The following is a 12199-nucleotide window of genomic DNA, read 5'->3' as shown; positions in this document are numbered from 1 at the left end:
CGGGTGCTGAGAGCGCTCCTGGGATCGCTCGGAGCTGCCGGGACGCCCATCCCGAGCTCCGCGGAGGCGGCGTCGCGCTTCTCTTCTCGGCCGCTGGGTGTTGGCGACGGCGATGGCGCAGCGTGGGCCCGGCCGGAGGCGGAAGTGGAGCGGCCGCCATGGAGGCGCCGGGACCGCCCGCCGTGAGGGCGCGGAGCTGCCGGGGCCGCTCGGGCACCCGGCGGGGACACGCCCGCCGTGCAGGTAGGGGCTGTCGGCCCGCGGGGGAGGGCGCAGCTCCGCCGCCGCCGCTCACACCCTCCCGTGACGCGGGTGGGGAGGGGATCGGCGGGTTTCCTCCTTTGCCACCGCAGGAACGCGGCGAGGACAGAGCTGAGCAGGGTGGAGCGGGCTGAGCGCGTCTCTGCGCGGTGCTTGTGGGGACTGGAGGCTTGTCTGGCCCAGAATAGGTTCTGGAAGTGTATCCTGACAGGGCAGGATTCCTGCACCCCGCAGGGTCCGCTGAGAGAGTTTGGTCTTAAGTGATCAGCTTTGACCCGAATAAATAGGAATTACAGATTGAAGCCTGTAATAAAAGGATATTTTTAACGTTAGTTTCGCATTTTATCTCATTATGTGGAAATTGCTCCGTGGTTCTTGATAATGCCGATGAATATATTTTTTTCCAAATTAATAAATCCGTAATATTTATTCCAAAGTAATGGATCCATAATCTTTATTCCAGAGCGTTGAGCATCTGTTTGACAGCTCTCACTCTGAAGTGTAAAATGTCCCTTAGGGTTACCTGAACCAACAGTGGAAGGAACTTATTTTTGTGCTTATTTGACAGAAGTAGTTTGTTCTGGTGTGCTTTCCCTGTAAGTTCTGCTTTGGAGGTGGCTTTTCTGCTTTTTATCATTTTTTTAACGAAATCTGATGTTTTGGAAAGCAGCAGGCACAGGGTAAGTTGTCTAGGGAGGGCAGGGAGCTGTGGTGGGTGGTACAGGTGAGGCTCAGAAGGTTTAAAAAGGCTTTAAAGCACAGGAGGCTTGTTTGGAGTTGACTGGGGGGGAAAGTTCTGGTGTTGGGATTTGTGTTTTAAATATAAAGGTGCTTGGGGATCTGTACAAAATGTATAAAGGTTGGAGGCATTTAGTGCTGAGGGAGCTTTGTGCTGTAATTCTGATTCCTGCAGAGGGGAAAATGAGGAGTTCTTGACTCTGCTCAAGGGCCTGGAGTGACAGGACGAGGGGGAGTGGATTCAGAGTGACAGAGGGCAGAGTTAGGTGGGATATTGGGAAGGAATTCTTGGCTGTGAGGGTGGGGAGGCCCTGGCACAGAGAAGCTGTGACTGTCCCATCACTGGAAGTGTCCAAGCCTTCCACTATCCCACCTGGGGTAGTGGAAGGTGTCACTGCCCACGGCAGGGGGGTTGGGCCAGATGGTTTTGGAGGTCCTTTCCAACCCAAACCATTCTGTGATTCTGTGGTGGATACTGTGATTTAGAAGCTGTTACATCTAACCCAAATGTTTGACAAAACTTGCAAAATTCACTTTGAGTGTGAGCATTCATACCTGGCAATGTGTTTGCCAAACCCTGGCTTAGATTGTGAGCTTTTCTGAGGCAGGATTTGTATCTGTGTATTGAGTCCAGTGCCATTCAATAAATACCAGTTTGTAACAAAACTAATCAGTCTTGTTTCTGATTTCCAGCAGAAAAGCGCTGCCCACCTGGATGTATCCATGACAGCTGGCACCTTTAGGAGGTTCCTCATGGAGCTGTTGGGAGCAGAAGGACTTTATTTCTCTGTAGCCAGTGAGCAGGAGGGTTGTTCTTTTATGGTATTTTAAGCACCTAAGAATGCCCAGTGGGCAGCTCAGCACAGTGTAAATGTTCTCCCACAGCTCAGAGATGATGGAATGAAAACTCTGTGCTTTTGGCCAGCCAGAGGAAGGGTCTAATTTTGGTTTAAGTATCATTTCATTGGAGTATGAACTTCAAGACTGAAATATTTCCTCCTAAATGTCAGTGTTAACCAACCCTGAGACTTCAGGCCAGCCTGGCTGTGCTGGATCCCTGGAGCTCTGCAATCCCTTATAGGGAAGCTGTGGAAATGAGTGGCAGAAACGAGCAGTGTGTGAGCACTTCTGGGTGAGCCACTTACCGTGGGCTGCTCTGCCAACTGCACGGAGTTAACACTTCATAAGATCATGGTCATTTTAATATTTAATCTTTCTCTAAGCAGACCTTCTGTGAGGTGAAGTTTCATGGTTTTTAGGTTGAAAGCTGCAGTCTTTGTGTTGTTTGTGCTGTGTGAACACCAAAGGTCCTGCAGCTGCTCCTGTAGGTGCAGCGCAGGAGAGCTGCTGGGGGATAGGCATTTGAGCAAATTAAAGGCTATCTTAATTCCAAAACAATTCAAACAAAAGCATTAAGGCCCTCTAAGCATGGCACTGGTCATATGTAATCCTAGAGATAAGGTGATGGCTGTAAGTAGATTTAAAGAAAAAAAAAGGTATTTTAAAATGCCTTTGATGTATCAGTTGCAGAATATACAGGAATTTTGCCCAAAGTCTTCCATACATTTGGCACTCAGTAGGAAAAGGCAAAGATAGGAATGTCTTTATATTGCAGGTTTCTTTCTCTCAAGTGTTTAATTCCTTTTTTTTTTTTTTTATAAAATACTTTTCCTCTTGGTGTATCTATTTTGTAATTAATTAGGCAACGTTTTTCCAGTGGTGGTTCAGCTCCTCTATGTGGAACTGCAGTATTTCCCCACAAATGAAGGTCATGTGCAAGTTCCTTCATATTTATTATTGTGTGTCAGAAAAAAAAATTAAAAACTAATCAAAAGCACCTGTTAATGCTAAATTCTTATGCTCAATTTATAGTTTTCCCAGCTCTGGCACCTTCCTGTCCTCCTGTTCAGAAAATGGACGTGTAATTATTCAGACATAACTTCATGCTGATTTTAATCATTTCCTTGTGAGGGTTCCCACTGGAGAAGTTCAGCAGCCCTTGGGAAGGCTGAATTAGTGCAATGATCCACTGGAGTTTAGTGGGGATTTCTGGGATCTGGTGTTCTGCAGCAGTGCAGGATCTTCTGGATATGAATAACCATGGAAATATTTATGCTGTAGAGAACTCTGTCAGGAATATTTGGGTGAGAAAAGTCTCAGAGTTTGGTTTCCTGTCAAATCTGCAAAACAACCAACACTCGCTCTGTAGTTTCTTTTCCCAGTAACACCAGTAAAACCATCAGCTGGCCAGAGCAGCTCTTGGTGATCTGCAGGGAGGAGCATTCCCGTTTTTCCTGAATAAACTGTGTGCAGACTTTGTTGTGCTTTGTGGCTGCAGCTCTCAGCTGCACTCCCACGTGCTATCAGATGTGTGCAGGAAGCAGTGATGCATTAACTGATTAATTAACTGTGTTATTGGCAGCCCAGCAGCAGAAGGAGAGTTTTCGTTCCCAGCTGCTGGAGCTGCTGCTCCCCCTGGCCCGTGAGCTTGGGGTGGCTTTGGCAGCAATCACACAATCCTTACAAATACACTTAATTTCTTGTATTGTTTCTCAGGACTGCAGGTTCCCACTGATGACCGCAGTGAGGCTGTCACAGCTGCACTGGGGGACTCCTGCAGCGGTGTGGAAGAAGATTTGGGCAGCAGCTTCACTTTAGATGTGGCAAAGGACTGTGGTTGTCATCACCTGCAATCAAGCCCCCAGTCTGTCTTTCAAAACTTGAAGTAGGTTCTTGAATTCCAGTGAGAATTTAGGAGTGAGTTTTTTCTGTGGCAGGCACAAGACACTGGTTGGTACCAGAAATGTATCCTATGTACATGCAGGCTGTCAGTGCATCAGCCATCCCAGCCTTGTAAACTGACAGTTTTTGAACTCTTTATACTTTTTAAGTGGCTTCCAGATTATCTCTGCGTGCAGCCTTTTTTTCTTGGATTTTGAGGTGTAGGCCTGATTACTGATGGAAGTAGTTTACCTGTGGAAGTTGTGATGTTTGAAGGTGAGAGGAGATGGTTTTTCTCCAGGATCGAGGGAGTGGTTTTGTGGGTAAATGCAGTCAGTCACCAGTGTACAGATCAAGAAATAAACTTAAATGCAAAACACTTAAACTTGCACCTCAATGTCTAAATAGTCTGTGTTTTTCCTAACAAAATAAAACCTCCAGTTTATAATTACTGCTGCTTTAGTAAACTCCCATCTAATCAAATACAATGCAAAACCTGTGTGGTTTAGGGAGTGTGGCAATTACTTATTTTGCTGCTGTGAAAACCAACAGGAGAAAGTCTTCAAAGTTTTAGAATCTTCTTGCAGTGTTTTGAGTAAGTTAACATTCTGCAGCAGAAGATAGTCCCCCTTAAAAATGTCACTTCTTAGAACTACCTTGTAGCAACAGTGTGGTCACTTTTTCAGCCTCTTGTGATCTCAGACTGGGAGGAAATGTTTACTGAAGAGGTGTCTCATGCTGTCCATACCTCAGGTGTCACTTGCTGCTGACTTAGGAGAGCTGAAATGGTTGGTTGTTTCCCTTTGGTGAAGAAAACCAGCTGTGGTTGTGTTAATTTCTCTGCCTGTATCAGCAGATTCGGGGGGTTCTTGTTTTTCAGTAGTTCAGCTGATCTGTCATGCTCCATATGAAGAATCTTCCCTGTTTATGCAACCTGTTGCTAGTTTGTATCTTGTGGAGATAAAGAATAGGATTCTAATACTGATGGTGGACATGATCCACCTGCCACAACAGGAGCGTCTCGAGCTCGTCAACACCAATCAGCTGTTGATTAAAACAATCTGTTCCAGGTGCGGATCGCAGAGCAACATGACCCAACAGAATCAGGAGTAGGGATGCAGAGTCCTTTGTGTGTGCCTGGCACAGGGAGGGCAGCAGCACTGCTGCAGAGTGTGGCTGCCCAGCAAAAGCAAAGCTTGTGAGGGCAGTGCTTGTGTGGCTCCTGGGCTTTTGCTTGTCCAAATTACTTCCATCACTTGGGGTTAATTTACTTTGCAGCCTCAGCCAGCAGGGCTGCAGTTGGTCAGTATTGATTCTTATTTGAAGGTATTAATGCCCTCGGTCTTTTGAATTAAAAGTTTTTGGCTATAAATAGCTGCTCTTCGTGAGAATCTACAGCACAGGCAGTGATTAAATTCTGATTTTTTTTTTCCTGCTTAGCCACCTTTTGCCAAAGCTACTTTTCATCTGTGTGTGTTGTTTGGGGAATATTATTACAGGTAGCTAATTGCCAAGGACTCAGCTAACCAGTCACCACTTAACCTGGGGATTAATTGCCAGCCTGTCCTGTTTGCAGGAGGTTTGTTCCTTCAGGGATGTGCTTTCCCCTGCAGTGCTCCCTGTCCTCTGTCACATCATTAGTTACAGCTCTAAACAGAACCCCTGGAAGGAGCCGTGTTGTGTGACATCCACAACTCTGACACAGCAAAATACAGGTCTGGTTTGGAGAGGTTGATTATTCTGGATCAGTGAGAGGTCTTTCATTACTTTGGGAGTGACGTGTGTGCTCCTTGCAGGCAGCACAACACGGGCCAAAGTGGTACAAGGGGATGCACTGCTTGTTAAAGTGACTGACAGGGAGCACATGAAGCTGCATTTTGATTCTGCCTCAAACAGTCGTTCTGATTTTTCTATTCCTGATGTGTTTGGGGAAAACAGGCTCTCAAATAACCCTTTGTAGACTGGAAAGCCCCAGAATTAGGGCCGAAGTTGAACTTTAGGCGTCATCTCTGCTGAAGTAGCTGGTGCTTCCTGTGCTGCCCTTGCCACCTGTTACTGCAGTCTGATGTAACAGGTCCCTTGTCCTTTCTGAAGTAACAAAATCACCACATTTCCTGCTTTCTAAAAGCCCAACAAACAAAATAAATTGAACTTGGCATCACTTGGTTTGGAGGGGTGGGTGGGTTTGGAATGCATCGGCTTTTGAGTGAATTTACTACAATTGGAACCCTAAGGAATGCATTTTGGATGTGCAGACAGGATGTGTACCAAACTATATCTAATTTTATGCAGCAATAAAGCACACCATGTTCTTCCTAAACCCTTGCTTGGCTCGTTTTATCACGTTGCCTAAAATGGTATTTTCAGTGGACAGTTCTTACTGTATTTAGGGGAGACTTCAGGGGATTTCAGTTTTTCCTGTATCTGATGATACCCAGTGTTGGGACTATAACTGTATGATGCTGCTGCCTGTTTTATTCTGGTTGGCCATTTTTGGTTGGCACAGCAACTTGTGTAAGAACCATTTTTAAACAACTCTTTGGGAGTCCTTGAATAGCAACGTCCTGAAGATGAGAAAGCTCTGCATGGGGGTGGCTCAGTCCATCTGGAAACAGGAGACTTGCTTTGAGCCTGGTTGTGTTCTCAAATACTAGGATGTATTTGCTGTGAGGCTCTTACCTCATCTACCACTTGTTTGCTGCAGCTCTGTGTAATTGGACATAATAGGCAGCAAGAATTCCTATAATGGAAAGTTACTTGCAGTTGGGGTCTCAAAATAGCTCTCAGTTCTTAAGTAAAAGTAACTTCCTTGCTGCACATAACTTGAAAAACTGGTGGGTGGGGAAAAGGCTGGGTCTTGTCTTACAGACACAGGCAAGTGAAAGGAGAAAAGGAGGGGGAGAGAACAGTCTCTGCTGTATTTTTGGTGCCATTACGGAGTCAGAATTGTCATGACAACTCACACTGTTTTTCTCTCCGTAATCATGAAGCTTTACTTCATTTTAAGGTCACGATTCTCTTCCAGCTGAGAAATCCTTCAGACGTGGAGTTGAGTTCAGTGTTTTGTGTTCCCTTCTATGGCTGTGGGTTCATCTTCAGGAAGAGACTTGCAGAGCAGCACATGGAGTTATTCCAGATCTCCTTCCTTGAGGGTGACTGGGACTGCCCAGGCAGAGACTCTGCTGTATCCACATGGACAGTCACACTTCCAGCATGTGGGGCTTTTAACCTCAGGCCACGGAGCTATTTTTGGTGATGAGAAGGAAGTTGCAGATGACCCAATGCTTAGCATAGTTCAGATCTGCATGAGACACGTTCTGCTCGGAATCTTTCCTCTCTGAGAGGCAGCACCAGCTCCAGATGAGCAGTATTTCATCTGGAGATACAATCATGGATAGAATTTCACATGGGTTACTTCTAACAAGCCTGTATTAGGGGTTGTACAGATTGATCTTATCCAAACCAGTAACTTTTATGACCATATTAAGGGAGCATAAAATTAACAGTCTTGATGTAATAGCCTAAAACTGATTTTAAACCCTGCAGTGCACTTTGTTCTGAAACCTGCCTGGTGCAATCATGGAGATGTGTGTAAGTGAACTGGGTACTGGAGCCTGTTGTTTTTCAGTTTGTCACCTGCAGTTCACCCAGTCCCCTTCCTAATTTCCCTATCAAAGCTCCAGTGCGTGCACTTGCTGACTAAATAATTGTAGCAGGGAATGTGACGTATCCAGTCTCAATAAATATCAGAGTAGTGACTCATCCCAGAGCTGAGTAACAGCCAGTGGATGGAGGAGACTCAAGGAGGAAGCATCTCTCTGTACAGCCCACACTTGTGTCACGTTGGACTGTGGTTCTAAATCGCTCCTTGGTGGAGGGATGACTTCAAGCCAAGAGCTGAGCTGGTCTGGGCACTCCCACTTCCTGGTGTTCTGGGTCTGAAGCAACAGAATATGCCACTAAAACTCTGAGCTTAAAGCGTTTCAGCATGGCAGGAACTGGAGTTCTGCTTTCCATGTGGGCATGTAACTGTCTGCTGGGTGATGTGTTCCCGTAAATGGCCAGTCTGGACAGAGCAGGTTGGAGCCTGAAGCTTTCCTGCTCTTTAGAACTGCAACTTCCCAGTGCTTTGGGCAGAAATAACCCAAAGGTGATTCTTAAATCACCTCTTGCTCAGATCTCCAATTGAGAAGTTTTTACCCTGCCCGTTTTTTTTTTGCCTTGCAAGGTGTTTCCATGTTTCAGTTCTACACTGAAGTTCTAATTGACCATTTTCAAGCCACTTATAAAAGCTAACTTTAATTTCAGGGTAGGGGATCCAAGCCCTACTCCTGTAGAAAGCAGGCTGCCTTTCAAGCCTTTGGCTGCCTGGGAAATTATTCTCTGGGCTTAAACCAAACTCCTGTCCTTGGATATTGTTTAAGCCTGGAGGGTAAAGGGATTACGTACAGTGCAGCCAGAGTTTTTTTTTCCCCTTGTCCTGTATTTAAACCAGAGCTGCTAAAAGTAACCTTTTAGAGTTTTTTGATTTAATATTACTTCCTCTGGTTTTGGAACTGATCTAGTCATCACTTAAATAATAATCTCAGATCCAGCTTGAGCCTTTCTAGAGCTCAGCATTCACCAAGGGATTTACCTCACAGAGTCTATATATATTTAGGGAAAAAAAAAACCAACATGGTCTTCAAAATTTAACAGCAGTTTAATGATGCTGTGCTGTCCTACTGCAGTTTGAATTCTTTGTTTGGTCAGTGTTGCCCTGAGTACTCAATTCCTGCTTTTTGAAATTCTTCCCCTGCTCAGCTTCCCTGTTTTGACACTGCAACGAGTCAGTGCTACTTCTGATCAGCAAAACTCACTGAAGCTTCTCCTCAGCCCATCAGGTGTGGAGTAAATTGGTGGAACATGAGCATGGCTAACACGTGACTGTGTAATTAAGCATTCTTAAGTAACTTGCATCCAATTAGCAAGTTCCTGGTTAAATGCAGCGTGGTTGTCTCATTGCTTGTCCCCGCTGGAACTGCAAAGCTACAGAAGTAGCTGGGATGGGTTTGGTTTGGTTTTGCTGCAGTGAGTCCTGGGCTAGAAATCTGTTTTAACGTTCCCTGGGTCTTGTTGGTAAGAGGTAGCAATGCTGAGCTTCATGGAAATAGAAGCCTGGCAGCTTTCTGTTCTTAAGGGTCTTTTCAATATTAAAATAACTTGTTTAGTAGTTTCCTGCCTTTTTTCTGCTTGACCCCCTTCTGAAAAACACAACAATTTTTAATCCACCTGCTAATGGTCACTTTTTTTTTCCTCTAATCTGCAGTCAATGGAAATGGTTTTTTCCTCACCATGGATAAAGATCCATTCTCATAAACAGGCTGAGCCTATATTCTGATAAATCAGTGATTTAATTTGTAAAAAAACTGATGGTAATGATCATCTTGTTGAACTAAATTTTGCCATGAGAGGCAGAGCTGCTGTGCAGCACTTGGCATGTCCTGCAACCCACAGCCTCTTGAGCTGCTTCTCATCAGATTTTATAAGTTGTCACAACAAGCAAGACAATAATTGTAGTTCCTCGAAGGAGCTTTCAGATGGCTGTTGGAAATTTTGGATAAGCAAGTAGGCAGCTCTGTTCCTGCCTCTTACCTCTTTACATACTGTGGAACATCTCCCTTCTGTTTTATCTTGTAAATATGCACAGGTGACACTTTGCCTTTCTCACTGTCCCCTGCAACCTGACTTGTGTAAGGAGTCCCTAATTCTGAAAGGGAGGGAGGGAGGGATGTGTGGATGGTTCTCCTTTTCCCTTTAGCAGTTTGTCACCAACATTTTAGCTACAGAAGCCAGACAAAGTGAGGAGGAGCAGGCAGGTCGCTGCTGAGCAGTTCCCTGCCTGCTGCTCACCAGTGACTCAAAGGGCTGAGTCAGCAGCAAACTGCAGGAGTAAACTGAGTCGGGAGCAGTGGAACACGGAACTGGGGGCTGACTCAGGAGCAGCTGGGCTGGTGCCTCAGGAGGAGGCACTGAAAGAGGTGGCCTGGCCTGGCTGTGACTAATCCTGGCCTGGCAGGCTCTGAAAGCTGCAGAGGCAGGAGCTCAGGTGGAGTGGGACCCATCCCTCTCCAGTGACCTTCCCGTGGCCCAAAAAGGAAGCAGAACCTGTACCTGCCAATCCCAGGACAAGGACAAGGCCAGGTATTTTTCTAACTACCTAAATGAAAATAAACCTGTAAGGAAAAGCTTTGGTTTTATGACCTGGTGATGGTGAGTGTGTGGTCCTAAAGCTGAGCAGTTTGATTCATGACACAAACGTGCACATTTTAAGTGCATGTACAAACAAGACTTCAATTTTAACTGAGTTTTAAGGTGGTGGACAGAACAGATTGTTGACCTTCTAGAATCCCAGAGTGGCTGGGGTTGGAAGGGACCTTAAAGATCCTCCAGGTGCCCCCCCCCCCCCAGCCACAGGTATGGACACCTTCCATGGGACCAGGTTACTCCAAGCCCTCTCCAGGCTGGTATTTTAAGATTTAGGCAATCTTTTTTTCCTAGGAAGTAGAGAAAGAAAGCAGCAAAGCTTGTTTTCAACTCCTGGGATGGCCAACAATTCATGAAACTGATTCAGAAGGGATTTAAGAAATTACAGCTGAATGAAGATACTTAAAAATAGTTTGGCTCTGCAAGCATTAATTCCAGTTACATTGCTTGATAGGTCTCACAGCTTTAGAACTTACCCCAAGCACTGTTTTAAATTGAATTAGTTTTTAATTTCTCCTATTCCTCTGGTAAGCCCAGGCTTTGAACTTCAAATTAAAATTCCTTTTCTTGAGCTCCTGCTTGTTATAGAAGCTGTTTGGAATTGTCAGCTGTGCACATCACCTTAACCTGTAACCTGCTGCTTACAGGGAGCTGTGGAGGTTTCTCTTCTGCCAAGAGCACTCACAGACTGTGGCTGTCAATGAACTGCAAATTGTGGTATGGGTTAATCACAGAATAAAAAAATACTAGTTTTTAATACTAAACTATGCAGCATAAACAAGAGACTTGTCTAATTTCTACCATTGTTCTTTCTGTGCATATCTGGCTCAAATAAAGTGCTGGAGGAAGCAACCAGCCTGATAATGTCTTTCCTTCCTAATGTCTGTTTAGGTGCAGTTTCTGGCCTAGACTTTTTTTGAAATAAAAGCTCCCAGACAGTAAAATGGAAAATTTATTAGTGCAAGTTGGTCACTCGTTTTTTTTTTCCAACAAGTACATACCAGCATCCCATGCTTAATGCATTATAAACAAATATGATCTAAGATAAGAAAAGTTGAACTTATTTTGGAGTAACAATGTGTTACATATTGTCATCATCTGATTCATCTTCCTCTTTCAAAGATTCCTGTTTCCAAAAAAAAAAAAAAAAGTGTAATTAAAACCTAATTCAGCCTATGATAAGTAAAATGAGTTTTGTTGTCCAAAGTCTGGCATTCAGCAGTTCAGCTCCCAGCCCCACATTTACCCCACCAGTGCAAGATTGTGAACTGTAGGTTCTGAAAGCAAGAACTATCCCTGGATTACACTGGAACCTCCAGAATTGTCCCTGGGAATGGCCCCAGCCCACACTGAACCCAGGAGTGCTGGATGATGCATTTCCACTCCTCCCAAGGGTTTGTCAGGTGAAGCACTGAGACAACACCCAGGTCAGACCTTACCTTGGCATATTTTTCTGCTTCTTCCCTGATGTCTTTGGGAACAATTTCATGTTTTCCATTGGTTACTGCCAATAAAAAGAGTGCGTGTTAAGTACAGTTCACACAAAGACCTTGACATAGGGTGAATTTAAGAAGCGGTGTTTAACTTGAGTCATAGAAAATGATAGATATTTCCTAGAGTGTTTATAGAAATAGAAATGCATTACTTTCTCCAACCCAGCTGAGTTCCAGCTCAAAAGCTTTATCCTTTACTTCATCGTGAACTATGTAGATTCTGGAAGGAACAGAAAAAAGTACAGGTTAGAACACACTGATCAACAGGCTAAATATACTTTTATTATATACCTAAATATACTTCTGTTGAAGTACTCTTATGAGTAATCCAAGTTCCCCCTGTACTTTCTCCCCACCAAACACAGAGAATTAATTTTCTAGGCTTAATTGCCAGCCTAACAATACCTTAAATCATTACAGCTAAGATGCAGGTTGAGACGTCCAAGTTGCCCTAACTGGAACAAACATTAAGATTTCAACACTACAGAACCAAGGCTGCATCATCACTGCCACAAGAGTTAGAACAGCCTGCAGTGTCCTGCCTTTCCCTGTGAATCTTCCTCCAGGTTCTTTCCAGCCAACACAGAAACCTTGGAGATACTGAAGGAAGGATACCTGGCAGCACCACACTAAATACTTCAATTTAAAGTCTAATAAAAGCACTGTGAAACAAATATAAAGACTAAAGTGAGTTCTGAGCTGAGGCAGAGTTAAAGGACAGAAGTGTTTTCATGGTTTGA

General features: G+C 44.6%; 1 protein-coding gene across 1 annotated transcript in view; it reads right to left on the bottom strand.

The window, feature by feature from the left end:
- Positions 1 to 10900: 10900 nt before the first annotated feature.
- Positions 10901 to 12199, bottom strand: part of PSMA3 (proteasome subunit alpha 3) — a 7613-nt gene continuing 6314 nt past the window's right edge. Inside the window, exons 9-11 of the mRNA XM_027901881.1 lie at positions 11612 to 11679; positions 11406 to 11470; positions 10901 to 11092 (exon numbers count right to left, since the gene is read on the bottom strand). Coding sequence (XP_027757682.1) covers positions 11048 to 11092; positions 11406 to 11470; positions 11612 to 11679 — 178 coding nt within the window. The 3' untranslated portion in view covers positions 10901 to 11047. The remainder of the gene's footprint in view (positions 11093 to 11405; positions 11471 to 11611; positions 11680 to 12199) is intronic.

This window comes from Empidonax traillii, unplaced genomic scaffold (assembly GCF_003031625.1).
Source record: "Empidonax traillii isolate 1590-97213 ecotype Southwest subspecies unplaced genomic scaffold, ASM303162v1 scaffold818:size281096, whole genome shotgun sequence".
NCBI lineage: Eukaryota > Metazoa > Chordata > Aves > Passeriformes > Tyrannidae > Empidonax > Empidonax traillii.
Note: the sequence above shows the minus strand (reverse complement) of the source record. Positions and strands in the feature narration are given on the sequence as shown.